The sequence below is a fragment of the Pectinophora gossypiella genome, chromosome 23, assembly GCF_024362695.1.
Source record: "Pectinophora gossypiella chromosome 23, ilPecGoss1.1, whole genome shotgun sequence".
Lineage (NCBI taxonomy): Eukaryota > Metazoa > Arthropoda > Insecta > Lepidoptera > Gelechiidae > Pectinophora > Pectinophora gossypiella.
The window spans coordinates 7,572,545-7,600,185 of record NC_065426.1 but is presented as its reverse complement, the minus strand read 5'-3'; the positions used below and the strand labels follow the sequence as shown (position 1 = coordinate 7,600,185).

The window sequence follows — 27,641 nt, the reverse complement described above, 5'->3', positions numbered from 1 at the left end:
GGGGATGGTGGAATGAGCTCGTGTAGATCGCATCTTTTGATGGATGTACCTTAAGACTTCCCCATTGGGCTGTATAGTCGTGAGCTTATGTTAAATGTACGATGTAAGTTTTCAAAAATACTCTAAACCGGCGAGGATGCATGAAGACTTTGATGAGACTGGAAAAAGCGAAAGTGATGCGCCAGACATAAACTCTATTTCGCACTAGGGCAAGCAGAGGCTATAGAATTCCATTTGCTTCGATCCTGACACACTTCTCTTGCTTCCTCTACATTCATCAATCGTTTCATATACAAACGCCGGTTCAGAGTAGATCGTACTAAACCAGAATCCGTGGAAGTCCGTGGTCTCTGCGTAATCTGAAATGTGTGATCTTAATTATGTATTGTATGTTTCATTATGCAGTCTCAAGTAACTGTATAATTTCAATTAGTAGTACACCAATTATAGATAAGTAATACATCAATTACTTGAGAGAGTGTGTACCTTACCCTTACTTTTATTGGTTATTTACGTGCCTGAGCCTAAGTTTTGCCCTGTTTCTTTGCCCAAAAGGTGGATACTGTGTAGCACTCCCACGCGTAGATGCTAATTAGGGAATGCAATCCCGATTTCGCAAGATCTCGTCTATTTTTTCGGGATCAATCCCGAAGCATAATTATGACGAGATTCGAAATTGACGGGATCGGGCGAATCTCCTTGAGTTATATTTTTTGTTTTGATTATGCTGATTTTCAAAGAAAACTGAATTATTTAGTTAATAATATTGAAGAATAAAGGATTTTGTTTTCTCTCAAAAAATATTTTGTTGTAATTAACCTCACTATCACAAACAAGTAGTTTTCATCGTTTTCAGCCATCCTTACTTTACATTTTTTATGAACTAGACGAGATCACGAAAATTTCGGGATTTCGCGGGAATGATATTTCCAATCCCGCGGGATTTCGAATTTACGATCTCGAATAGGGAATACATTCCCTAATACTAATACGTAAGGGTGTTTCCCGTTCGACCGATAAATCGACCCGGATTGACTCTTTATCTCTCGTTCGCCATCCTAATCTGACACGCGTCGCTTAAAAAGGAAAAAGAGATCTGATTAGGCCGATTGACCGGTCGATAATCGGACGAACGGGAAACACCCTTACGAATGGGTGCTCATATCACAGACGACCTTCTTCCAAAATCCTCCAACTAAACATCTGTTTTATTTACTGTTTCTCAGTAGAAAGATTTACCTAATAATGTTTGTAACTTGTCAAACATATTTAAAGTCATATGACTAACGAGGAATGCAATGAAGCACAGTACTATGATGTAACAATTGCCTATCGTAAATATGGTGAGGTGACGTCATGCGAAACATTTGTTTTCGAATTTGATGAGAAATACCTTTTATTACCATAAAAGCACCACACCTACCACCATACCACCATACCATACCTTTTTTTTATCACCATAAGGTTCATCATATCCATCTTTGGACTTCGTATCAACAGTGGCTGCAAGTTGTCTTTGATTACTTGTGGCTCTGCCCACCCCATTAGGGATTACGGGCGTGAGTTTATGTATGTATGTATGTACCTTTTATTGCACTAATTAGGTTCACATCACAAGTTTGAATAAATAAACGGGTAGGTATAAGAATTTCCGCACGATGTTTTCCTTCGAAAAAACTATGTTCTAAACTATAGGTATAGCAGCTATAACACATTTAAGCAAGATTGAATTAGTGTTATGCAAAACATTGGAACAGCTAGATAGATGGGTCGTTCTTTTTTTTATCGACAATGATCTGTCCTTTGATCTGATAAGTAAATACCTAACCTACCTACTTCTTCTTCTTATCGTGGCGATGGCAAACTAAATTGTATCGGCCCAAAACTTGGCAACCAGTATAGCGCTATCTGCAGCGCTCATCAGATCCTCCTGCGTACAGGTGTTCGGGCACGCAGGACACGATGTCAGATGTTCCATCGTTTGGGGAACAGTGCCGCACTTGCACTACCTACTGTATCGTTTTGATAACGAATAAAATCACTGCAGAAAAAGCTATGTGCACATAATTTGCTCAAAAATAATTTGCACAATAAATTATACGACACTGTGCTATCTACTGCATTAAAACAGCCCACACTATACTGTACTGTTTTCAAAAAGTCAAGTAAGGCAGTGAATGGTAATATCAATTCATTATGGACTAATTCAAATTTAGCTATACATTGCTACCGAATTTCCGATTTATAGTTATGTCAATGAACAAACACTAATAGGTACGGTCACGAGCATTAGTACCATGTCACATTAACTTTTTGGACAAATTGAACTGTAAGTCTCACTAAATATTAAATCTGCTAACGCGACGTAGTTCTAAAGTTGGTACATGATATTTCTCATGACTGTACTATTTAAGAAATAACTCGAGTAGAATGTAAAATTATTATTGGTAATTTTTTATGAGTAAGTACCTACTAATCATAAAAATCAGACCAAATGATTTTACTCGAGTCATTCTTAATAAACTAAAAGGCAAAAAGTAGGTTCTATTTCTTGGCAAAAGGTTGGCTTCGTAAAGACAGTGCCTGTGTAAATAGGTCAACTTACGTTATGTAGGTACCTATTTGGAATCTTGCGACCGTAGTAGTCTAGAACGTAGTTCTAGCTAAATGTAAGCACAAATTATTACCTATTTGGAAACATACCTCATCTATTACGAGGTTTTGTTAATAACTTTTTAACAAAGAGCTTCTTATCGTGTGGGTTGAGAGGTGGATTACCAACCTCATCTACCCTGGTGTCAGGATTATTATTGAGCTGCCAATACCCCTGACATGGCACATGTAACGACTACTTACTTACATTACAGTAAGTAGTAACCGGGACCAACGGCTTAACGTGCCTTCCGAAGCACGGATCATCTTACTTTCGGAGAATAAGGTGATCAGCCTGCAATGTTCTAACCAAACTTGGGATCACAAAGAGATTTTTGTGATTTGCCCCACCGGGATTCGAACCCAGGACCTCCGGATCGCCAGCACAACGCTCAACCACTGGGCCACGGAGGCCGTTGGCGCTTACCTGAACGATGTTGATTTCGAACTTTGTATTTTAAAAATCAAGCGTACTTTCTCCTTGTCCAAGTTTCAAGTACAGAGTTCTATAAATAGACTTGTCCGTAACAATTCAAAAGATATTAGGCATGTCTATTCAACTGATCGTAGTTTGTTGGTGACAGAAAACGATACTCATAAGCAACTCTGTATTCTTTATTGTTATCTGGCATGCGATTTTGGCAGTAAGGCTGGCTAGTCAGCTATTTGGTTCCCAAATGTATCGATGCAAAGTTTCAACCGGCACGGTACATTTCGTATATGCTATACCGGGTGTTAGTGACATCGTAACGAATACTGAAAGGGATGATTCAGACCATGATTCTGAGTTAATATCTAGTGGAATTTTCCGTCGCAAAATTCATGAAATTTTGAGTTTTGTTTTTAATTATTTTCAATTCCATATTGTGCTTTTAGCTGCATAGAACCCAAATTTCAATAAAAAAAACAATAATGACAAATTATCGAAAATTTTCGATGTAATGGAGACAACAGCTGCTCGAACGGGTCAACGGCCACACGCACCGCGCCGCGCGCCCCGCTCCGCACACCCCGCTCCGCGCGCCCCGCGCCGCACGCCGGCGGCGCGGCGGCGGCGCGGCGGCGGCGCGCGGCGCGGCCTACAAAGTAGGCACTACGAACCGATCCTATTTCTTTCTCTGTCTATCGTAAATTATAAATTTATTTTATTCTTATTCTTAAATGGACGGATAATCAACAGGCATAAAATTTATGGAATACACGTCAATTTTAAGCAGAAATCTAAAACAACCGACAGAATTAAGTTACCAGCGAGATACCTTTTTGATTCGACCGGGTTATTCATTCATTTACTCATAGGAATCAGGGCCATTATCTACCTAAAACAGTTGAAACAGTAAATAATTGTATTCTTTGTTGTCATTAGAATAACTAACAACCAACTAACACAACCCCCACAGATTAGGTAATTAGTTACCTACTATGTCAACCATCCACCAACTTAGTATGTAAGTACCTACGCAAAACCTCGCTACACAAAAATCGAAAATAAATAAATCTTTTAGATCAATACCCATTATTGTTACAAAGCAAGACCTATCGGTACTATCGCTAGTATCGATCTAAATGTACTATCACTACTTTCGATAGTTTAGACAATTTTCAAGTTCAACAATTGATAATCTACCTATCGATAGTTCGGCAACTCCGCCGCGTAGGCAATGTCGGCATGTTCAAAGGAAAAAATTGTCCGAGTGGAGTGATCTTATTTTTCTTGTTACATGTTGGTACCGTACCGAGGTACTAAGTACTAAGTTATTCGTAGTTTTAAATCTCATTGTTAAATCATCAGTAAAGAACTAATTAAACCTATCCTGTTCTGTGTACAATATTCATGTAACGGCTACGTGCTTACATAAGTACCTAGTAGACGGGAGCAACGACTTAACGTACCTTCCGAAGCACGGATCATTTTACTTTCGGACAATCAGGTGATCAGCCTGTAACGTCCCAACCAAAGGCCTTATAAACAGATTTTTGTGATATGTCCCCACCGGAATACGAACCCGGACCCTCCGCATCCCATCGCTCAACCACTGGACCACATAGGCCAAGAAGGTTCTAAGACATAATTAAAGGATCCTGGGACGCAAGACCTCCGAGTTAGGGCTTGTTTGATCTGTCTTGATGGATACTCGGACGTGAATAGCCTCACGGATCAAGGGCAATAAAGTAGGCATTACGAACAGATACTAGGTATTTCTTTGAGTTGATAGGTATCAAGTGAAGTTTCCTGTCGCCAAATTCATAAAAATAATAGATTTTTTTCAGTCCCATATTGTGTTTTAAGCTGCATAGAACGCACATTTAAAATAAACAAATAAAAATTACTAATTATTAAATTTTATCAATGTCATCAATAATAATAATAACGTATCTACAACTTCAGCTATGCGCAGGTGAATAGCCGGCGCACGGGTCAAGGGCAACGCTCGCCAATAAAGTAGGCATACGAACAGATACTATTTCTTTCTCTGTCACTTGCACCATAAACATACTTCTCTCTCTCTCTCTAGTCGTCGGCTCGACGCGGCCGCGGCCGGTGCGTCGTCGGCGCCCTTAGTCGGCGCCTTTGATGCTTTGCGCTAACGCCGCCGCGCGCTTCCGCTCAGTCGAATACTAAGCTTGACCCGAATCGCGTGATGTTTTTCGAGGATATTTTTTTCGTGTTTGTGAGTGTTTGTTTCATTCTGTAAATGAGTAGTGTCGACTATGATGATAGATCATAGACCATTTACTGCGCAAAAGTATGGAAGATTGTTGATGTTTATTAAAGAGCAAGGTGTTGTGTTTGTGAGTGCGTGTGATACCTACCTACCGCGGAGGAAACGCGATGTTGCATACCTACGTGACGTGACATGTTCTAGGGTACCTACCTAGGTACTTCATCCGAAGGAATAACAATTAAGGTAAGGCAAGAGTAGGGTTTTTATTGTTAATAAGTTAGGAACGTTTTAATAACTGGTAGGTAGGTACCGTGCGTGAAAAATCGTGGCAGTAGGTGTTCTACTTCAACAAACAACATTTTTAAACGTTGAACCACTACTAAGCATCTAAATACAAGAGAATGAAAACTCCTACCTAGATATCAACATCGTATCTCACACGCGTAACGTAGCCGCGCGTAAGTTTAGCGTCTGTGTGGCGCGTTGTTCGACTTACATTGCGGCACAGTAAAAATTGAAAATCTTAATTAAACATTTGCGACAAGAAAAACACCCACCATCGTTTTTAGTACAATAAAATAGGCGTTCCATTTTTTTTTTCGTTACGATGTCACTAACACCCTGTATTGTATTAGCGACCCGCCCCGGCTGAGGACAAAATGAAATTATTTACGACATCATATTAAAAACCTCAAAAATAACAGTATTTCTCCACTATTTAATGGATGTTATTATACATATAAACCTTCCTCTTGAATCACTCTATCTATTAAAAAAACCTCATCAAAATCCGTTGCGTAGTTTTAAAGATTTAAGCGTACATATGGATATAGGGACAGAAAAACGACTTTGTTTTATACTATGTAGTGATAATGGTGCTAATTCTTGTAAATACCATCTAATTTTATTTTAAGTTATATCTGTCATTTTCTTATCCGCCGAAAAGGAAAGGGACGGGTAATCGACAAGCATAAAATTTATGGAACACACGTCAATTTTAAGCACAAATCTAAACCAACCGTCTAAAAATTTTACATCCGTCAATAACCCGACACAGTTAAGTAGACAGCACGTCAAACGGATTGCATACCAGCGACGTACCTTTTGATTCGCCCGGGTTATTCATTCATTCCCTCATTCTTCCTAAAATTAAGAGCTGTGAATGATCCGTCCCTTTCCTTTTCGACGGATATGAAAACGACGGATATAACTTTAAATAAAATTAGGCGGTGTCTGCAGGAATCGGGGCCATTACCTGTCTTAACCAAGTATGTTCCAATGCTAAAGTGTACGTTGCCTTATCGTGAGCTACGACCAATAGCCGTACGACATTTATCTACGTAGATAGCATTCGCTGCATCTGTTGATCATATGATAACCCGCGGGTTATATCGAGATATAATTCATCACGTGATTTTGTTCGTATTTTGACAGAAAGCCATGACTTATACATATGTGGTCACATTAATATGCACCAATCGACAAAACGACATAATTATCTATATCGTCAGAATCGATAATTTTTTTTTCAGAATGTGATTTTTCAAAAAGGCGCATACGTGGTTTTCGCTATAAGGCGACTTACCTTTAACACAGACGAAATGGCGAGAATTATATCTCGATGTAACCCTCGAGTTATGATGTAACCAATAGATGAGCGAATGCTATCTACGTAGACAAATATCGTACGGCTATTGCTCGAAGCTCACGGTATAATCGGCGCGGAAGCCGTGCCGGGGGCGCGTATATACGACTAAGTTCTGTACAATAAAAAAAAATCTTTATGCGTGGGAATTGAACACTGACTTTACCGGCAGGTCTGCCAGACAGCATGCTGCTGTGGCTGCTACAAAAGCTGCGTGGGAGTCGGCCGCGGCTGCGCGTCTGTGTGCGCCAGCACGCCTCCTCGCAGTGTTCCGCCTTCTACATCACAGCTGATGATGAAGTGTGAGTGTTGTCTAACCTAAGGTGGCTTACTTGGCAACGGCCTCCCCCCCCCCTCACTTTTTCACCCGAGCGATCAGTTTTTATCAGGCATGCAGGTCATCTATCTAAATTCAAACAGTCTAAATTAAAATGCAACATATTTTGCATAAAACATCTTCTCTCTCTTTATTTAAGAGCTGCGCTCTTGTCGGTGCAGTAATCGCCTCCACTTTCATTACTCCATAAATAGGGCGTGTGGAACGGTGGTTGGCGGTGATGTTCTAGCAAAAAAAACATGCTACAATAATGATATTAACTTTTAGTAAGTAGGTAAGAATCTCATGTTTTGCCGCATTTTGGCATACAAAAAATATTTTATTACACTAAAACCATTTCTTACCGTGTCCCACCTTACCGCGTAAGTGCGAGAGAGACTGACAATCCTCGCATGCCCCCGCGTACTCCTTAGCGAATTTCGACCATTTAGACTAAAGTAAGACCCAGAGGGGGTGAGGTAGGCGCCCCATACCAGTTGGTGCGGGGCGGAAAGTTACCGTTTTATACGCCGTACTATTCTTTATTTAATAGTTGATATTTTCAGCCTCCTACAAACGGCAGAGGAGGTGCATCTACCAAAGCTGCTGAAGCCAGAATTCGGAGGAGGCTACAAAGAGTTTACAGTTCGGGACATGCACTGTTTTCAAAAGGTGAGTGACGTTTGTTTATTTTTTATCCGACTGCGGCGTAGCAAAAAGGAGGGTTATGTGTTCGTATGCAGATTGGCATACTGCCACGACAGGTATCTCTTAAACATTACTACTGTTCAGAAGAATGTCGGAGAATTATTTTCTTGTTTCATACTTTTTACAAAGCGATTTTTCGACAACATCATCATCCCCCTTGCATTATCCCGTTTTTCACAGGATCCGCTTACCCAACCTGAAGAATTGTCAGGTTTTATGGAAGCGACTGTCTGTTTGATCTTACAACCCGCGAAGGGAAACGCAGTCCAATACAGGTTTACCTCCGAAAATGTTCGAAAACAAATTCGACAATCACCCGCAAATGAAAGGTTCTGTCGGTGAACCGTTCGACGGAGAAGCGACTGTCGGACATAGGTTTTAGACTCAGGCCTGTGCTGGATTCGAACCTGCGACTTCAAAGTGAGGGGAAAGCGTTCTACCAACTGAGCTACCACGGCTCTATTATTTTTATTACACATTAATGTTAATAAATTAGCGTTTATAGGTTAACAGATTATTTAAGTTCGTAGTAATAAGAAAATATGTAAACGAAAGCATTCAACAAGCATTGTTCGTAATACATTACATTCTTGATGTGTGTTTATATGTACGGTCACGAGCATTAATATGTATACACTTTGGTACCATGTCACATTAACTTTTTTGACAAATTGTACTGTAAGTCTCACTAAATGTCAAATATGTTAGTGCGACAGAGTCCTAAAGTGGGTACATTATATTGCTCATGACTGCACCTACTTGCGTGTTGTTAGTCACACACATGTACTAACACTACAGATCACGGAAACAATACACAGTCTGACAGAAAGGAACTTTTATTATGTACCTATTAGGACGCCACAGATTATGGTCCTAGAATAGATGATCGTCAAAATGTTACTACGGAATTCGAATAAAATAATAAGTTATGACGTCATTGATTAATGTTCAATGTACGAACCTGTTTCATCATCGTCAATTTAAGAGCCACGCTCTTGTCGGTGTAGCATTTTCCATTCCAGTCTATCAAAGGCCAATTCCTTGACTTCCCTTTAAGACACGACGTTAACTTTTTTTTTCTTTTTGACGAACCTGTTTATATGATCTGAAAATATTACCTTAATATCGTAGTTAAATGCAATATCAATTTGCGCCGTGAGAAAAGTCGCTTACTACTTGCTAATTATTACTTTCGCCTCTACAATAGTAGCGAGCAAGCGACTATATTTTGGCTCCGTGTTCTGTATTATTAAATCAATACTTTTAGAAAAAAGTGCTCGTATGTAGGTTACGAATAAAGTTAACTGAAAACCAAAGACCACGCAGGCATAAGCTAGCTCTTAAGTTATGAATTATTATCAACTAGCGACCCGCCCCGGCTTCGCTCGGGTGCAATGCTGAGGGAAAAATGTAATTATTTACGAGATCGCATTAAAAATCTCAAAAATAACAGTATTTCTCCACTATTTAATGGATGTTATTATACATATAAACCTTCCTCTTGAATCACTCTAACTATTAAAAAAAAACCGCATCCGAATCCGTTGCGTAGTTTTAAAGATTTAAGCGTACATAGGGATATAGGGACAGAAAAAGCGACTTTGTTTTATACTATGTAGTGATTCCCGGACACATCATATAACAAAAAATCTCATTCTTACTGAGTGCGCAAGTGCGAGGGAGACAGACAGTCCGCGCGCTCCATCTTACTCCTAACGGCCTCTGTGGTGCAGTGGATGAGCGTTGAGCTCACGATCCGGAGGTCCCGAGTTCGAATCCCGGATGGGAAATATCACAAAAATCACTTTGTGATTCCTAGTTCGGTTAGGACATTAAGCTGTTGGTCCCGGTTACTACTTACTGATGTAAGTGAGTAATCGTTACATGAGCCATGTCAGGGCCCTTTGGCGGCTCAATATTAACCTTGACACCAGGGTTGATGAGGTTGAATTCGCCTCACAACCCACACGATAGAAGAAGACCTTACTTCTTAGCGCACGGCCATTTAAGATTAAAATAAGACCCAGAGAGTTTACTTAGTTAAGAGTCTTTTTTTAATTATTTATTTTTATGTTGGTGCAATAAAGTGTCATGGATAGGGAGATCGGGCCTTAAACCATCACGCGGGCCCAGTGCGGATTGGTGGTTATTAACGACTGCTAATGCAGCCGGGACCAACGGCTTAACGTGCCTTCCCAAGCACGGAGGAGCTCGAGATGAAAACTTTTTTTTTGCTTAACTTCAACAATCGCAGACCGGATCGGAATCGGAGAGTTACAGTTCTATACGTAGTATTATTCTTTAGTCTATGGGCTTTTATTGTTTACCGACGAAACAAAATCCCTGTGAACCGTGCATAAGTACGGACACAAGTGGAAAAGCCTCGACAAAAAATGGCTGCCGCTCCTCGCAGTTGAGAGTTATTTGAACTTGAGTTTCATTTTTCCTCCCCCGCAGCTTTATCGCCACTCAAGGCGCCCTTCTTTCAAGTATACAGGAGACGCCCTGAGCCGGGGCACCTTTGAAAAAAAAGAGGAAATCGAAAAAATCTGACTCGGACGGGACTTGAACCCGCAGTTTTTGTCAAGCCGGGACGAGCGCGTTAACCATTACACCAGGGGCCTGTTTCATAAAACTTACAATTGTAAATTACAAAGACAATTTGATGTACATTGCGGAGCGTGTGATCACAAATATTTTGCAGTTTCAAATTAGCTACGTAATGAACACCAAATTGTCGTTGTAATTTACAATTGTAAGTTTTATGAAACGGGCCCAGCACACACCACTGACACTCTTCACCAGCACGCGTGAGTGTTACAAAAAATAAAAAGAAACCCCATTTGTTCAGCCAAGTAACGACTGGCCATCTTATCACACTTTAAAATAATGCCATCTGAAGCAAACCTATTCACGTTAAAAATATATTTATTTGTATGTAGAGAATATTACTTAAAACCATCATCTTCCTAGCATTATCCCTTTTTTCACAGGCTCCGCTTACCTAACCTGAAGATTTGACAGGTCCAGTTTTTTACAGAAGCGACTGCCTGTCTGACCTTCCAATCCGCGAAGGGAATACCAACCCAATACAGGTTAGGTACATACATCCGAAAATGCATGGAAATGTGGGTTTCCTCACGATGTTTTCCTTCACCGCTGAGCACGTGATAATCATTTATGTTCCAAACTTGAATTCGAAAACAAATTCGACAATCATTGGTTTAGGCCTGTGCTGGATTCGAACCTGTGACCTCAAAGTGAAGGGCAAGCGGGCTACTGGGCTACCACGGCTCGTTCGAAATTATTACCCAAAACAAACCTACCTATTAGACTTTAACACGTATATTTACAACCTAAACACGTTACAAGCACTTACCCATTGTGTCGTAAACGTTTGTTATCCCAGTTTCCTAAAGGCGAACTCTTGTTAATCACGAATAATTGACCCAAATAACAGGCTGCCTTCGTGCCATTAGCATCGAACGCTGGGGTGCCCAAACATTGCCGAAATGTTGGCCCAATCGATGCCCCACAGACCATACAACCACGTAGACGCCTAGTGTCTCGAGTTTACGTTATAATTGGGTAGTTTCCTAGGTCAAAGATAAATTACGAAATTCTATCTAAATAAAGACAGATCTAAAGGTTTCAAAAAACGTTTTCTTTTTTCTATTTAACTTATTTATGAATTTTAATAAGTGCGACATTTTGTCGCTTTTTTCGATGACGTCACAGGTTGCTTTTCCGTACAAATTCCGTAGTAATTTCGTGTTTTGACGTTTAGTAAAATGTAACTTGAGGAGCTCGGTGGCGCAGCGGTAAATGCGCTCGGTCTGCGATTGTTGAAGTTAAACAACTTTCGCAAAGGCCGGTCATAGGATGGGTGACCACAAAAATAGTTTTTATTTCGTGCTCCTCCGTGCTTCGGAAGGCACGTTAAGCCGTTGGTCCCGGCTGCATTAGCAGTCGTTAATAACCATCAATCCACACTGGGCCCGCGTGATGGTTTAAGGCCCGATCTCCCTATCCATCCATAGGGAAGGCCCGTGCCCCAGCAGTGGGGACGTTAATGGGCTGATGATGATGATGAAAATGAAAACTGATTTGACTAGTTGGAAACTACACTTTTAATTTTGTCAACTAGTCGAGGTAATGAAGCGATATGATTGGCTCACTCAAGATTCTTAACACGTCGAAAGGTACGTGATTGGACGAACATTAATTGTCTCACGTGGCGTTTTTAACCCCCATGTAATATACGAGTAGTGTTAGTAAGTCTCTGTATAACCTATAATTTTGACAGCGCGTACAATAGGCTAGTTTCCAACTAGTCAAATCAGTTACTTTTTACTAAACGTCAAAACACGAAATTACTATGGAATTTGTATGAAAAAGCACTCTGTGACGTCATAGAAAAACGTGACAAAATGTCGGACTTATTATTACGTTTTTCTTGATTAAAATTCATAAATAAGTTTAATAGAAAAAAGAAAATGTTTTTCGTTAGTTTTAGATGTGTCTTTATTTAGTAATCAGAATTTCATAATTTATCTTGAACCTAGTACACGACCCAATACAATACAACTTCATAAACTGAAAGCTCGTCAAGATTCTTCCGAATTGGGTCGTGTACTAGGTTCAAGATAAATTATGAAATTCTGATTACTAAATAAAGACACATCTAAAACTAACGAAAAACATTTTCTTTTTTCTATTAAACTTATTTATGAATTTTAATCAAGAAAAACGTAATAATAAGTCCGACATTTTGTCACGTTTTTCTATGACGTCACAGAGTGCTTTTTCATACAAATTCCATAGTAATTTCGTGTTTTGACGTTTAGTAAAAAGTAACTGATTTGACTAGTTGGAAACTAGCCTATTGTCGACGCGCTGCCGAAACGATGTCGAAACGGAACTCAACGGAAGTGACTGTTCAGGTCGTTTGCCTTTTAAGGTATAAATGCTTGCCTGCGTTGCTTTCTGAAGGCACTGCTTTTTCATTCTTTGATAAGTATTCTTAATGCAAGTTATTTGATAGATTTACTTTACGATCATATTTATGTTGTTACCGATTTATATATTGTATAAATAAATGAATCTATATTTTTAAATTCTGATTTGATTTTTCTTTCAGTTTTTAATTAGTCTATTTCTTTACTGAAACTTTATTTTTTTCTTTCATATTTGATAGATGGCTCATGTAAACACTACGTACTTACTTAAGCAAGTAGCAATCGGTAACAGCTTAACATGCCTTCCGAAACACGGATCGTCCTACTTTTGGACAATCGGGTGATCAGCTTGCAATGTCCTTGCCAAACTAAGGATCACAAAGAGAATTTTGTGATATATTCAGGCTTTTGGAGACAATTTGGGTTCTTCATTCGCTTTCATTTAAATAAAATAAGTAAAATCAAATCAAATACACTTTATCGCACAGAACTTAATTTTAATAACAAGATATAACACATGAATACCATTTGGGCGGCCTTAATGCTCTGGAGCAATTTCTTCCAGGCAACCACTACTAAACATTAACTAAACAAAAATAAACTTATATAGTTTGATGCACTGTATAAAGCAATTTGAACGGTGCTTTTTAACTCTTGATAATCTCTCAGTAATCTTGGTTTAGGTCCCTTACACATTACAGTACGCGTTTCGGTAGTCCAATCAGCCTTTAGGATTAAGTGTATCGCCGCTTTTATCGCGCTAAATCTCTAGTTTTCGGCTTATTTAGGGCGACGAATTCCCGTGGTAAGCCATTACCGAATCGAATGACGGAAATATAACGTAACACAACCTCAGAGTGTTTTACGAGAATAGTGATGTTTCCAATATTAGTGTGTTAATTCAGTCTCGAATACGACATTCGTTCAATAATAAAAAAAAAGATTAATTGTATATTTATAACGCCATGTGCAACTGTCATGTTGTAAATAATAATAAATCAATAACAAATATATAACAGACAAAAGAGATAGCATAAGCGGCCTTATTTCAGTCGCAATATACCTACAGGACATCGTAACGAATACTAAGGGGGATGATTCAGACCATGATTCTGAGTTAATACCAAGTGGATTTTTTGTGTTTTTTTAATTTATTTTCAGTTTTATACTTTTGCGACGGAAAATTCCACTTGATATTAACTCAGAATCATGGTTTGAATCATCCCTCAAAGGTTTCGTTACGATGTCACTTACACCCAGTATATATCAAGTGAACTTCAGGGCTTTAGAAACAGAATGTAGATTTACACCTCACGCCACGCGGCGCTGGTAAAATGTAAATCCTTTAAAGCCAATTGCGGTGGCGCTGGTGGCACACAGAACAATGAATACATACATAAAATCGCGCTCGTTATCTTTACTGGCTAGTTAGAGCCACATTTTGCACGGAAACTACTTGCAAATAGGCTAGATGATTCTGTTTGTGTGACCCGTGGTAGCTCCGTTGGAAAAACGCTTGATTCTCGCTTTGAGGTCCCAGATTTGAGTCCAGCACAAGCCTAAACCAATCATTTCCGAATTCTTGCTTGGTATATATGATTAGCTAAGCGGTGAAGTAAAACATCGTGTGGAAACCGATGCGCGAGAGCTTGCCATCCACTCGTGTGCGAAAATATAGTATACCTGTCTCATCATGCAAATGACAAGTTCTTATGTGCTACGTGAAATAGATATATATTTTTGAACGTTAAATTACCTTCTGCCGATTTGTGTTTCTGTCCTCCCTGGGATCCCTGGTGTCTCATGTGTTCATCGCGCCCGTAATAGGTACCCAGAAGGGTATTACGGGCGCGATGTGCCTATTTTGCGTCTGAAACTTGCTAATGCATTTCTCTAGTTCAATCGCATAAATATAAGTTAGGAACTAGTATGCCGGCGCGGTCCCCGTTACATGACAAACAACACGTCCTGAGGGAAAATCGTTGCTTTTACTATGAAGGCATGTAGGTATACTGGGTTTTTGGTTTTAATGTTTGCTTTGTCTATGGTCAAGGACGAAAAAAAAAGAAATGTGTAAACGTGCAGGCTTGCCTAATCCCTCCGTAGTCCAGTGTTTGAGCATTGGGCTCACGATCCGGAGGTCCCGGTTTCGAATCCCGGTGTGGAAATATCACAAAAATCACTTTGTGACCCCTAGTTTGGTTAGGACATTACAGGCTGATCACTTGATTTAACGAAAGTAAGATGGTCCGTGTTTCGGAAGGCACTTTCACTACTTACTGATGTAAGTAAGTAGTTGTTACATAGAGCCATGTTAGGGGCCTTTGGCGGCTCAATTATACACTAGGAAGAACAGGACACCAGGCTTGATGAGGTTGGTAATCCACCTCACAACTCACACCATAGAAGAAGACCTTATCCATAATAGCCACTTGATATGGCGCATATTTTGAAATAAAATGCCTTCTACATTTAAAAACAAAGCCAGATAATATTTCGTAAATTCCCAAGCTCGGCACTGATACGGCAATGCTTTTAGAAATATCCCCTCGAAACCCTCTTTTGGGTGAAATAAAGGTCAACAATTGGCCAAGTGGGATCGCGAGCACAAAAAGAACAGCCCTTAGTGTAGCGAGGGATCGAAGTTAGGTTATTGCGTGTCATGATAAAAATTGCATTGCATTGCATACTGCATACTACATTTGCATTTACTGCATTGTGTGACGGATGCAGCAGAGACTTGGTTAGGGGAGCTTAAGCTGGATATTTGATCCAAGCAGGATATTTGTCTGCCATACGCAATAATAATAATAATGATAAAAAATTTTGTTTGAACATTTTTAGCTTCAAGTCTCCGTGAAAGAAGACGTTATAATTCATCTTGACATATTTTCTTTCAAGCTTCCAAATTTGAAGTAGATTTTTATAATTAGTATGATAATGCTTTTTTGCTTATGTGACCTAATCTGTATTGGGCTGGTTTTTCCGAGAGCCGATCGTCTTGCAGCTTCTATACCGGCTATACAGGTTGTGAGAAGCTGCACTAGTTATGGACGGATGTGACATTCGTTACGTAAAAAATGGTTATCTACTGAATAAAGATATTTTAGAATTTGAAGTTTCCTTCGCGGGTTTAAAGTTCAGAGAGGCAGTCGTTTCTATAAAACCTGATCTTTCAATACTTCAGGTTAGGTAAGCGGACCCCGTGAAAAACAAGATAACGCTAGGGCGATGATGATGACGTAACTGTCTGTTGGTAATGCAGTATGTTTGTCTTGTCACCAGGGCACGTCAGCAGGAGAGCTGCTCAACTCCCAAGAGAGGGGTGCGTTGGTGAAGCATGTATTGGAGTCGGCGCGAGCGGAGCCAGGTGATGAACATGCTCTCGAGCCTGCTTTGACTTTGCGTCCAGGACAGAGTATTGGTACGTACTGTTAGATATAAAAGAATCGATCGGCCTAATGTCGACTGATACATCACTATGCTAATGAACGTCACACTGACTTTACTTTGACAGATCTAATTCGTACCGCGCATTGAAGCTATTGCAAAATGTTATCTACATTGAAATATAAACGATGAATATGAGGTTCCGTTTGTCGGCAATGAGTGTTTATATTCAGCGAAAAATCTATAAGTGATAGGCTGTTCATCACCCATTCTTCTCTCGTCCGGAACAAAAACGGGCCCCACCAAAAGCAGAGAGAGAGGAGCGGAGGTCTTCAGGAGTCGACCAATAACCGCGAGGGCGATAACAGCGTCTTCTCTCTCGCTCACTGGCATCCTATGATTGTTCCGCTCCTCTAGACTTAGATGGAAACCCATCCACAGCAAATCCTGCCTTCTATATTCCTGACATCTTTATTTGTTGCTCCAGTGCCAGCATGTGTAAGTCGCGGCGTGGTAGCGAGCATGTTCCCGTTGCACGAGCGACAAGCCTTGGAGAGCCTACGGAAGAAGTGGGTTAAGACCTTCTTCAACCCACAGCCTTTAGGTGAGTTAACATTTGAACATTTGAGGCCTGGTGAAGCACTGGATAATATGAGCGTGGGAAAAAGTAGTACACAATTTTGCTTCTTCTTTTCTATCGTGTGGGTTGTGAGGTGTATTATTGATCTCATCAACCCTGCTGTCAGGGTTATTACCGAGCCGCCAAAGGCCTCTGACGTAGCTCAAGTAACAACTACGTCCTTACATCAGTAAGTAGTAACCGGGTCCAACGGCATGGCTTACGAAGCTGGGATCTTCTTAAAATTTTGCTATTAATCTCTTCTATCGTGTGGGTTATGAGGTGGATGACCAGCATCATCAACCCTGATGTCAGGGCTATTAGTCAATGAGTAGTAATGGAAACGTGGAAAAGCTCACAGATTAGTACAGCGCTGCTTCGATTATTATCTGTCAGATAGACATTCAGATACCACACATACTCTCCCATTTCCCAACGGGATAAGAGACTATGGAATCCCCTGTGCTTCTGTCCTGTCATACTTCATCAGCCGTTTTGTACACGCACGCCGATTCAGAAAAGATCTAACAAAACCTTTTTTTAGGGCATCTCCAATTTTTGAAACTATTTTTAATGTTTTCAGATGAAATAAGTGAATACTTCGGTGTTAAGATAGCAATGTACTTCGCCTGGCTCGGCCACTACACGCAGTCTTTGACGGTGCCCGCCGTCGTAGGTTTTATATTTTGGGTAAGACATGAATTCATTGTTTGTCTCGGATCGGATTTCACCAATGCGGACATGTGCTGTAGATAGAGATGTACAGTCATGAGCAATATCATGTACTCATTTTGGAACCCTGTCGCACTATCATACTTGACATCTAATGAGACTTACGGTTTAATTTGTCAAAAAAGTTAATGTGACATGGTTTCAAAGTGTATACATATTAGTACTCGTGACCGTACGCATAACATAAGTTCATGACTATATCATGATTGCGGTAGTCAGAGGTACATCCATCGCAAGTTAAACCAAGTACCCAGTCAGCGAGCGTTCTGTTAGACCAACGCCATAGGTGAGCCGTATCGACTATAAAGGTCAAACCAACTGTGTTAGTGAAAAACTGCACTTAAGATAAATTAAGAACTCATTGGTATTGATTGATAGATGTGTACGGGAGTCAATAACGAAGATCTGGGGGTCAAAAAGGCCACATCAAAGCAATACCAAGTATACCACCTAAATTGTAACAATATTTGCATGTTGATAGCTGATAAGAACGAACTTCTATGTACATCCATCTATTAATGTACCATTTTCAAAGGTAAATTAGTATTTCTATTTCTAATTCATCTAAAAAAACCAATATTGCTTTTTTGACATTTGCGCATATTCAACCAAATGCGCAATAGAAACAAATGTCATGTCAAGTAGCAATATTGCTTTTTTTAGATGGATTTGCTTTGATATGGCCTTTTCAATCCTCTGTTGGTTATTTAAAGTTGTAAGGGTGAAGTCGGTCGGAAAACCGGGACTTACATAAAAACACATCTTATCTCTTGTCAGCACATCTCCGCATTGGGGGAGTCGCGGCCCTTATGGCGTGATACTTTCTGAAGTGATTTTGCAAGAGGGTTTCAGCAGTGGTGCTTATCATGATAAGCTAAAATGACTAAAATGACCTTGCCCCTCTGTTTTCACCCTGCCTTTTTGCTCTAGGAAGCTTGGTATGCTCCATACACATTGCAAAGATTTCATTCAACTCCCCAGATCTGGTTGGGCACAGCAAACGACAATTGGAAAGACATAGCTCATGTACTATTCTCTCTGTTCAATGTTCTGTGGGCGTGTGTCTATTTGGAGACTTGGAAAAGGTATGTATATAGAGAATATTGTATTACATTATTCTACTTCTTCGCTAGCCAATCTCGTCGAAGAGTTTCTCGCGCCACTTCTCCGTCATAACACGTTCGGAAGTAGTGGTAAGTGGTAGATTTGTAGGTAATAAATGTCCTCTAATTGATGATTCTATAACATAAAACATAAACAGCCTATATACATACCACTGCTGGGCACAGACCTCCCCTCAATCCAGCGGAGGGGGTATGGAGCATACTCCACCACGCTGCTTTGGGTTGGTGGAGGTACATCCTATAATCTGATTCATCCGATGATTCTATATTTAAAATAAATATTACGCTATATATTTTTTGGGAAAAGACAATACATGTCAAATTCCGTGAAAAGGGATGACGCCAGGGAGATGTTGTTGACTTATGAAGTAAGAGCTGTGTTTTCCCATTTCAGATATTCGAATGTGCTGGCATACAGATGGGGTACATTAGACCAAAGAGATGAACTATTAGTGGAGCCAAGACCGCTGTTTCAGGTATGTGGGCAAACCATTAACAAAATTTCGTACACCAGAATAGCGCTGTATCGAAGAAAATAACCCAAGTAGAGTAAAATTCAACTATGTGTTCAGCCAAAATTGCTGTTTAGCAATAATGTAAACATACATAAACAGCCAATATACGTCCCATTGCTGGGCACAGGCCTCCCCTCAATTAACCGGAGGGGGTATGGAGCATACTCCACGACGCTGCTCCAATGCGGGTTGGTGGAGGTGTTTTACGGCTAATAGCCGGGACCAACGGCTTAACGTGCCTTCCGAAGCACGGAATCATCTTACTTTTCGGACAATCAGGTGATTCAAGACTGAAAAGTCCTTACCAAACAAAGTACAGTCTCACAAAGTGACTTCGACAATGTCCCCATCGGGAATCGAACCCGGACCTCCAGATCGTGAGCCTAACGCTCTAACCACTAAACCACGGAGGCTGTTCAATAATGTGCTTAACAAAAAAAAAATGTGCTTGTTGTAACTGTCCTATATGTTACAACGGGGAGTACTGGCACCCTGGTACCGGACTTGCGCCAACGAGTTATTCATTTAAGTTTACTCGACCAACATAGACGGAGATACACCACCTATCACGTTGGTCTAACAGAAAGCTCAAGAGTTCATCTTGCGATGGATGTTTTGTGCTGTCTTGAGCTTCTGTTATTATTTTTGATGCAGTGACGCTAACCACATGTTTACAAGTTGGTAAACGAAACCTTAGAAGCCTTGGCTTTTAACTAGTGGTCACGGTTTGCCGCACATTGCGAATCTAGTGTTACAATAGTGACATAAATATACATCCATGACTATATACTATTGTAACACTAGATTCGCAATGTGCGGCAAACCGTGAGCATTATTATATATACACTTTGGTACCATGTCACATTAACTTTTTGAACAAATTGAACTGTAAGCACATAATAACGGGTTCTTACAGTGTCGAAATATCGGGAGTCTCATATCCCCATTTAAACGCGGTAAGAACCCGTTATTATGTGCTTTAATTATGATAATGGTGCTAATTCCTGTAAATACCATCTAATTTTATTTTAAGTTATATCTGTCATTTTCTTATCCGCCGAAAAGGAAAGGGACGGGTAATCGACAAGCATAAAATTTATGGAACACACGTCAATTTTAAGCACAAATCTAAACCAACCGTCTAAAAATTTTACGTCAGTCAATAACCCGACACATTAATTTACTCATTCTTCCTAAAATTAAGAGCTGTGAATCATCCGTCCCTTTCCTTTTCGACGGATATGAAAATGACGGATATAACTTAAAATAAAATTAGGCGGTGTCTGCAGGAATCGGGGCCAATAACCGCGTAAACTTAAAACAATGTTTAAACTGTAAGTCTCACTAAATGTCAAATATGTTAGTGCGACAGAGTCCTAAAGTGGGTACATTATATTGCTCATGACTATACATCAATGGTTTGCTGTACGTTTAGGGTGAAATGGGCACCAGCGCGGTGACGGGCCGGCCAGAGCCGCAGTACCCGGCGTGGCGGCGCCGCGTGTGGCGGCACGCGGTGTCCGTGCCCGTCATGCTGAGCTGCCTCACGCTCACCACCATTGCCACCTTCGCGCTGCTGAGGGCTCAGGTTTGTCTTGATAACGATAGTTTTACAGTCGATGGATATATATTTTTCCAAACGCCACATCTGAAAATGGATTGGGTCGAGCCCAAGCCATAGGAGGGCTTGGGCTCGACTATACTTATAACTAAAGTGGGACTCTCTATTGTGCTTCTTACAACAGGACTTTCAAAACCAAATTTGGTTTTATTAGTCACGCTCGCGCCCATGCAAGATCCCAGGCTAACAATAGCTAAGGGTGTCGCCGTCGACGGATACGTCTGGGAGGATATCATTTATGAGACATTTTATCACGTTACTCTATGACGTCACAGGGTGCTTTTTCGTACATATTCCATAGTATTTTCGTGTTTTGGCATTTAGTAAAAAGTAACTGATTTGAATAGATGGAAACTAGTCTATTGATTCAATATGAACTGTTCAATCCCCTCTGTTTAAATAATATTCCCAATTTCATCTTCAGGATTGGTGGGAGAGTCGCATAATGTACTTGACATGGATCCCTCGATGCTTCCTCGCCATACTGATAGCAGTTGAAGAGGAGGTATATGCCCGCATTGCGAGATGGCTTAACGACAAAGGTGAGTTTCTATACGAGTTTGTGTGAGTGTGGAGTGCTGTGTGATGGTTGATATTACTTGTGAAGCATTGGAGTATGTTTCTTCACTTGCTGATAATTGTCTGATAGCCTGTGCAAAAAGAAAAAATATATATATAGCCTGTCGAGACCGCTGTAGGTTACGTTATCGCGCGTGATGCGATAAGCAACGCTTACGATACAGAAAGCGTTGTCTACCATCGTAGGTACATCTATCCCGTATATTCCTGTTTGTCGCGTCGCGCGCGATGCTTAATCCATGCATCTCACTGCTATCAGAGACTTATCCGGCGATTGATCGTCAACGTTTTGCAATTTATGCGCACTGTATCGATTTGATGATAATTATATGAGCACTTAATGGGGACCTTTTTTACATGATTATTTTTTTGCATTATTAATGAGGATTCAAACTAGAAGCTCAAAGGTAGGCGGCAACACTGTTGAGTGTTCCCATATTTTGACAGTTCTCCATACTGTCCAGCTGAAATTCGTGATAAATTGCTATAAAATGTGTATCCCGTCTGAATGATGAGTTACGAAAATAAGTTTTTCGAAGTTTTCTTCTTTCCGATCTTTAAGGAATAGGTATAGCACTATGATTTTGCAGTTAAACGCTGCGCAAAGGGTTATAGCGTAAATATATAACCAAAACAATATGTTTGTTCAAGTATGGGAAACTGTCAAAATTTAAGAACACTCAAAAGTAGCGACACCTGATGGGAGAAATAGGCAGTTTTTAACCTCATTCGGTAATAACATAACTTCAGAATACAGTGACGATACAAACACTTGACAATTCGTAAGTGATGATAACATTTGTAATGCATCCAAAATAAAATGAAAAATGGTTGAGTCTCATTTTGTGAAAAAGGCCCACTAAATATTTGTGCAAAAGTTTTCCCGAGTGATATTTTGTTTGTTTTTTTCTCTGAAATCTGACACTGTTCTAGATTTGAACATTTGTTGCATGTATAGTTTACCGTTTTTATATAAAAGTCATTTTCTAGTCAAATCTCTATACTATAGCACTTCTATTAGAAAACTAATTTCTCAAAAGTAAATAGTAAATTAAATTGGTATAAATAAATAGATTTAGTTTATTAGGAGGAACGTTGGGTAGACGAAATTTGCTTGTGAATAACTGAACTTAAGTGATATTTTCCATAGCTTTTACCCTGTCGATTACACGTCTCTTTCCTTTATGGCGAATAAGACAATGACGGGTGTAACATAAAATGATAAAAGGTGTCTACTGGAATAGCTACAAGGTGGACCGACGATCTGGTGAAGGTCGCTGGAAGCCGCTGGATGCGGGCAGCGCAGGACCGATTATCGTGGAGATCCTTGGGGGAGGCCTATGCCCAGCAGTGGGCGTCGTACGGCTAATAATGATGATGATGACTGGAATCAGTATCTAAGTCTCACTAAAAGTTTGTTAAATAGGTTCTAAAATACATATACGTATTATTATACGTGACCGTTCATACATCTCTGTCAGCTTGCTATAATTTATACACGCATTTGTTTTTTTATAGTCTGCCGTGAGCCGTGGTAGCCCAGTCGGAAGAACGTTCGACTCACTGTGAGGTCGCAGGTTCAAATCCCGACACGGACCCAAAATCAATGATTTTCGAATTTAGCTTTTGATCTTAAATGTTATCACGTGCTCAGCGGTGAAGGAAAACTTCGTAAGGAAACCAACATTCCCGAGAAATGCGTAACCTAACCTGTATTGGAAGGTCAGATAGGCAGTCGCTTCTATAAAAAACCGGACCTGTCAAATCCTCAGGTTAGGAAAGCGGACCCCGTACAAAACGGGATAACGCTAGGCAGATGATCTGTGTATATTGAATCTAATTTCACGTAAAACTATCCAACAGCAAATTTCGTCCAATCAGCGCCTGTTAGACCAAAACCAATAGCTTTAAACACAGTTGTAGTCAAAATACTATAGCGCAAATTTTCTCTTTAACGCTTACCCCAAAACGGAATGGACTCCAAAAAAAACACGTAATTTAATTAAATGGTAACACCGACAGAAAACTACAGACTCGAGACCAAGTATGAGAACCATCTGATTGTGAAAATAGCATTGGTTTGTATTTAAAAAATCCGTAAAGCCACGCTAACCAGCTTATCAAAGCTTCATCACGCTTTCGCTACCATAGACTACCATTACGGAACAGGTTATTAACCAAAGAGTTTGGTATATTTATTAATTTGTTTTAAAAAAGCACCAGGGACGTCAGAGCACGCATTATGGGTTTAGATATTCGGCTCGCATGCGACGTATTAATTAAATGAAGGAGTTTCCGGGCCACGTTCCCTAATAAAAGTAAAGATGGCGCTGTATAGCGATACTTTTGTTTAACCTTTTAATTTAATGGATTTTAGATATGCTTCTTATGTCGTTGTTTTTGAGGAGCTCGGTGGCGCAGCGGTTAACGCGCTCGGTCTGCGATTGTTGAAGTTAAGCAACTTTCGCAAAGGCCGGTCATAGGATGGGTGACCACAAAAAAAAATCATCTCGAGCTCCTCCGTGCTTCGGAAGGCACGCTAAGCCGTTGGTCCCGGCTGCATTAGCAGTCGTTAATAACCATCAATCCGCACTGGGCCCGCGTGATGGTTTAAGGCCCGATCTCCCTATCCATCCATAGGGAAGGCCCGTGCCCCAGCAGTGGGGCCGTTAATGGGCTGGTGATGATGATGTCGTTGTTTTTGGGGTATAAATTCTGACCCTTGTGTGTAGCACACAAGACCAGGCACAACACATCTTCCAACCATTTATCAAAATAAAGAGAAGCAATATAACCCCCCGTCAGTGCGTTGCATTTAGAATACTTAGTTTTATTATTATTGTTTTTATAATTTTGGTTTGATTTTCTTTTTGTTTTGGTATTTTTTTTTGTCTATGTACTTATTGATTTCCGTGTGGTTTCTGTCCTGTGTTAAATGTAATGTACCTGTCTGTCTGTGCCTGTGGTGTCCGGAAGTAATAAATGTTTCTTTCTTTCTTTCTTTCTTTCTTTATAAGTAACAACATAATTCGGCAACGTTTATTTTTATATATGCCTCTGCCATTACATTCTATTTTTGAATAATTATGTTCCTGAGCAATGAGATAATAGGTAATTATCCCGTTGGAGTCAAAGAGCGCCATTTACATTTTGTTTTTGGGGGAACGTGGCTTGGATAGACCCTCATTATTAAAAAGTAAATGTTTAATATCGCGCATGACTCAATGAGTTGTTCTACAATTGTTTCATGTGTTTTCAGTTGTAACTCTTACGTACACTTCATCACTAATACTGTTTCGTCTTGGAAATTGTTGCAAATGCGTTTTTGGATCCAATCGGTTAACCAATGATGACTAGATTCCCCCTAGTTGAATATATCACTCTCTCAGGTCTACTGGAAGAAATTTCTTCTCGAAATAAGCCTTTTTTGTTTTTGTTGCCTTTTGTTTACAATAAACTATTGGGCAAATAAATGATTCCGTGATAGCCCTGTTCGGAGCGAGATTTATACACCTCTGCCTACCCCTTTGTAGAAACAGGCGTTAATTAACTCTTCCCTTATTATAACTGTTCACATCACTAATTTAAGAGCCACGCTCTTGGCGGTGTAGCATTCTCCATGTTACTTTTTTGGCTTAAATAGGGCTGTGGTTTCCCTCTTGCCTTCCGACTATAACTGTTATGGAATTCTGAATAAAATCATTTCCGAAAATTATTGAAATATATTTATTTTTAACATTTGCATCGCTTTCCATGACCAAGTACACTTATGTTTCATTTCACGCACAATTTTACACAATTATATACACCTTTCTAGAATCGCTTTTGGTGTAGAATTGTTTGAAATAAACAGTTATAAATTATGGTACGTTTTCTTTCAGTTTCAATTCGTCAACTCTTTTATGAGCTTGTTCTACATTGCGTTCTATCTTCAGGATATGGATAAGTTAAAAGAGGTGAGTTATAGATACTATTTTTTATGTTTATTATGCTTGTTTTTATTTCAGGATCGATTTTTAAGTCATATGCAGCTAAATACATTATTAATTTACTCTACTCGATTTAGATGCCAAAAAATTCTCACTTTATTTATTTATTTATTTAGGTACACATACAGCAATACTTATACTTAAACATATATAAACATAATAGCCTAATATGCGTCCTACTGCAAGGCACAGCCCTCCCCTTAATCAACTGGAGGAGGTATGGAGCATACTCTAGATTGTTTTTATTTATTAACGAATTTTAATCAACACTTAGTAAATAATGGTGCCGATTCGGGCAACCACCAACTTAATTTGTTAGGACTAAAGCTATCTCCATCTCTTTCTTGCACTTATTGTTAGTGAAGGACGGCACTAACTTAAGAGCTGTCGAACTAATGTTAGGTTTATGTGTGTGTCCGCCCGAATAGGCACCATTGAGTACTAATGTCCATGTTTATGAATGACATTGTCCTAGTGTCGCCGAATAATCGATTATTGATTAATCGATTATTTACCCCGAATACTATCGATAGGCATTTTGATATTTAGATTATTTAGGGGCTTAAAAAATAATCGATTAAATCGATATACAGTCGATTATCGGGCAACACTACATTATAACTGTTTCCATACTAATTCCAATATTCCATGAAAGTTTCCTTCTGAGGTTTCGTTAAAAGTTTGATTGGGTTGCCATCTTGCTTATTGTTTATATGATTTCAGCAACTGGCCGTATTGTTAATAACAAGGCAAATCATAGGAAACTTGAAAGAATCCGCGCTGCCTTATTTGATCGAAAACTTGCGACTGGCCAAGATTTGTCAGGATGTTTTCGGAGCGTTGAGTCCTAGCAAAAGTAAGTACGTGAATAAAAGTAAGTGAAGGTAATACATGGCTATCTGTGCTCTTGCTGTGTACGATGCCCTGAGCTGAGGTTCGCGGCCAGCTGGGCATCCTCAGGCCTGTTGTTTTCATTTTTGTACCGGCTGGGAGATTTCAGCGCTCTCCATTTGTTCAATTAAGTAGTTAATGCCATTTGCGGCAAATCTCAAAAAGCCCTTTAAAGGTCGATGATTGTTGTCGTTGACCAATCCTCTGTCTCAATTGGCCAACGAATTGGGTCAAAAGTAGCAAAAGACGAAGAAAATGTGTTTGCTAAAATCAATTCATCTATCTGGAAAAAGCAATATTGCAATTTGACATTTACGCATTTATATTACTTTAATAAGTAAGTGCCCAACGCTAACAAATGTCAAAAAGCAATATTGCTGACACTTGTCGGTTGCAATAAATTGATAACTTTTGGCTATTCAGCTACCCAAGGCTAGCTAAAGAAGTACCAAGACAAAACAGACCTCAAGAGTTTTGGATTCGCTAAGACACTCATTATTATTTCTTGTAATATATTTGAATACCAAAATAAAATATCAATTGATGTGGATGGATTGTGTGAAGAAGAATATGTGTGTGAAAGGTCATGTCACAGTACTCATAAGTACGATGACGACTGATAGAGATGGATGGAAGAAGATTACATGATGTGCCGACCCCAATAAGAGTGGGACAAGGGAGGATGCTGAATATATTTTAATACCTATTCCAGTGCCAACATCAGCACAACTGACAGAACTCTTCGAGAAGAAGACAGATTCTTCTGGCGACCCTCCAGAGAGCGTGATAAACGGTAGCGCGGACAAGGACGGGGACCGCCGAGACTCTGAGCCCGTGCTCGCACAGAAACTCATACACCAGGCAGAGCTCGAGTCACAGCTGTTTAAGGTGAGCTATTGGGTAGGATCTGCGCATCAGGAACTGTCTATGAGCGCAAGTGTTTGATACCACTTTAAGGCCACTTCAGACTATTCTGAAGTGGATTTTAGTTCATGATCTCCTATTGGATAATTGAGATCATTGGGACTAACTGGGATCATTAGCAAAACGGTATAACTGGGATCACTTGCGTAAGGGACCGACTTGTTTCAATATGAGGACTAACGATTTAAGCAGACAGACTTGTAATAAACGGTGGCGCCATATCGATGGCGACCGGGATTGATCTAGAATCGGCATATCATAATCTGTCTTCTTTTTAACAGAAAGATTTGAAAATGGGGATCATTTGAAAAT

At 39.8% G+C, this 27,641-nt stretch overlaps 1 protein-coding gene across 3 annotated transcripts in view; it reads left to right on the top strand.

The window, feature by feature from the left end:
• Positions 1-27,641, top strand: part of LOC126377523 (anoctamin-8-like) — a 43,482-nt gene that overhangs the window by 5,030 nt on the left and 10,811 nt on the right. For all 3 annotated transcript variants that reach the window (XM_050025306.1, XM_050025305.1, XM_050025304.1), the window contains exons 3-15: positions 7,136-7,265; positions 7,846-7,951; positions 16,231-16,369; positions 16,823-16,939; positions 17,538-17,644; positions 18,668-18,771; positions 19,205-19,286; positions 20,761-20,913; positions 21,371-21,488; positions 23,548-23,603; positions 25,407-25,481; positions 26,238-26,370; positions 27,118-27,293. In XM_050025306.1, coding sequence (XP_049881263.1) covers positions 7,136-7,265; positions 7,846-7,951; positions 16,231-16,369; positions 16,823-16,939; positions 17,538-17,644; positions 18,668-18,771; positions 19,205-19,286; positions 20,761-20,913; positions 21,371-21,488; positions 23,548-23,603; positions 25,407-25,481; positions 26,238-26,370; positions 27,118-27,293 — 1,496 coding nt within the window. The remainder of the gene's footprint in view (positions 1-7,135; positions 7,266-7,845; positions 7,952-16,230; positions 16,370-16,822; positions 16,940-17,537; positions 17,645-18,667; positions 18,772-19,204; positions 19,287-20,760; positions 20,914-21,370; positions 21,489-23,547; positions 23,604-25,406; positions 25,482-26,237; positions 26,371-27,117; positions 27,294-27,641) is intronic.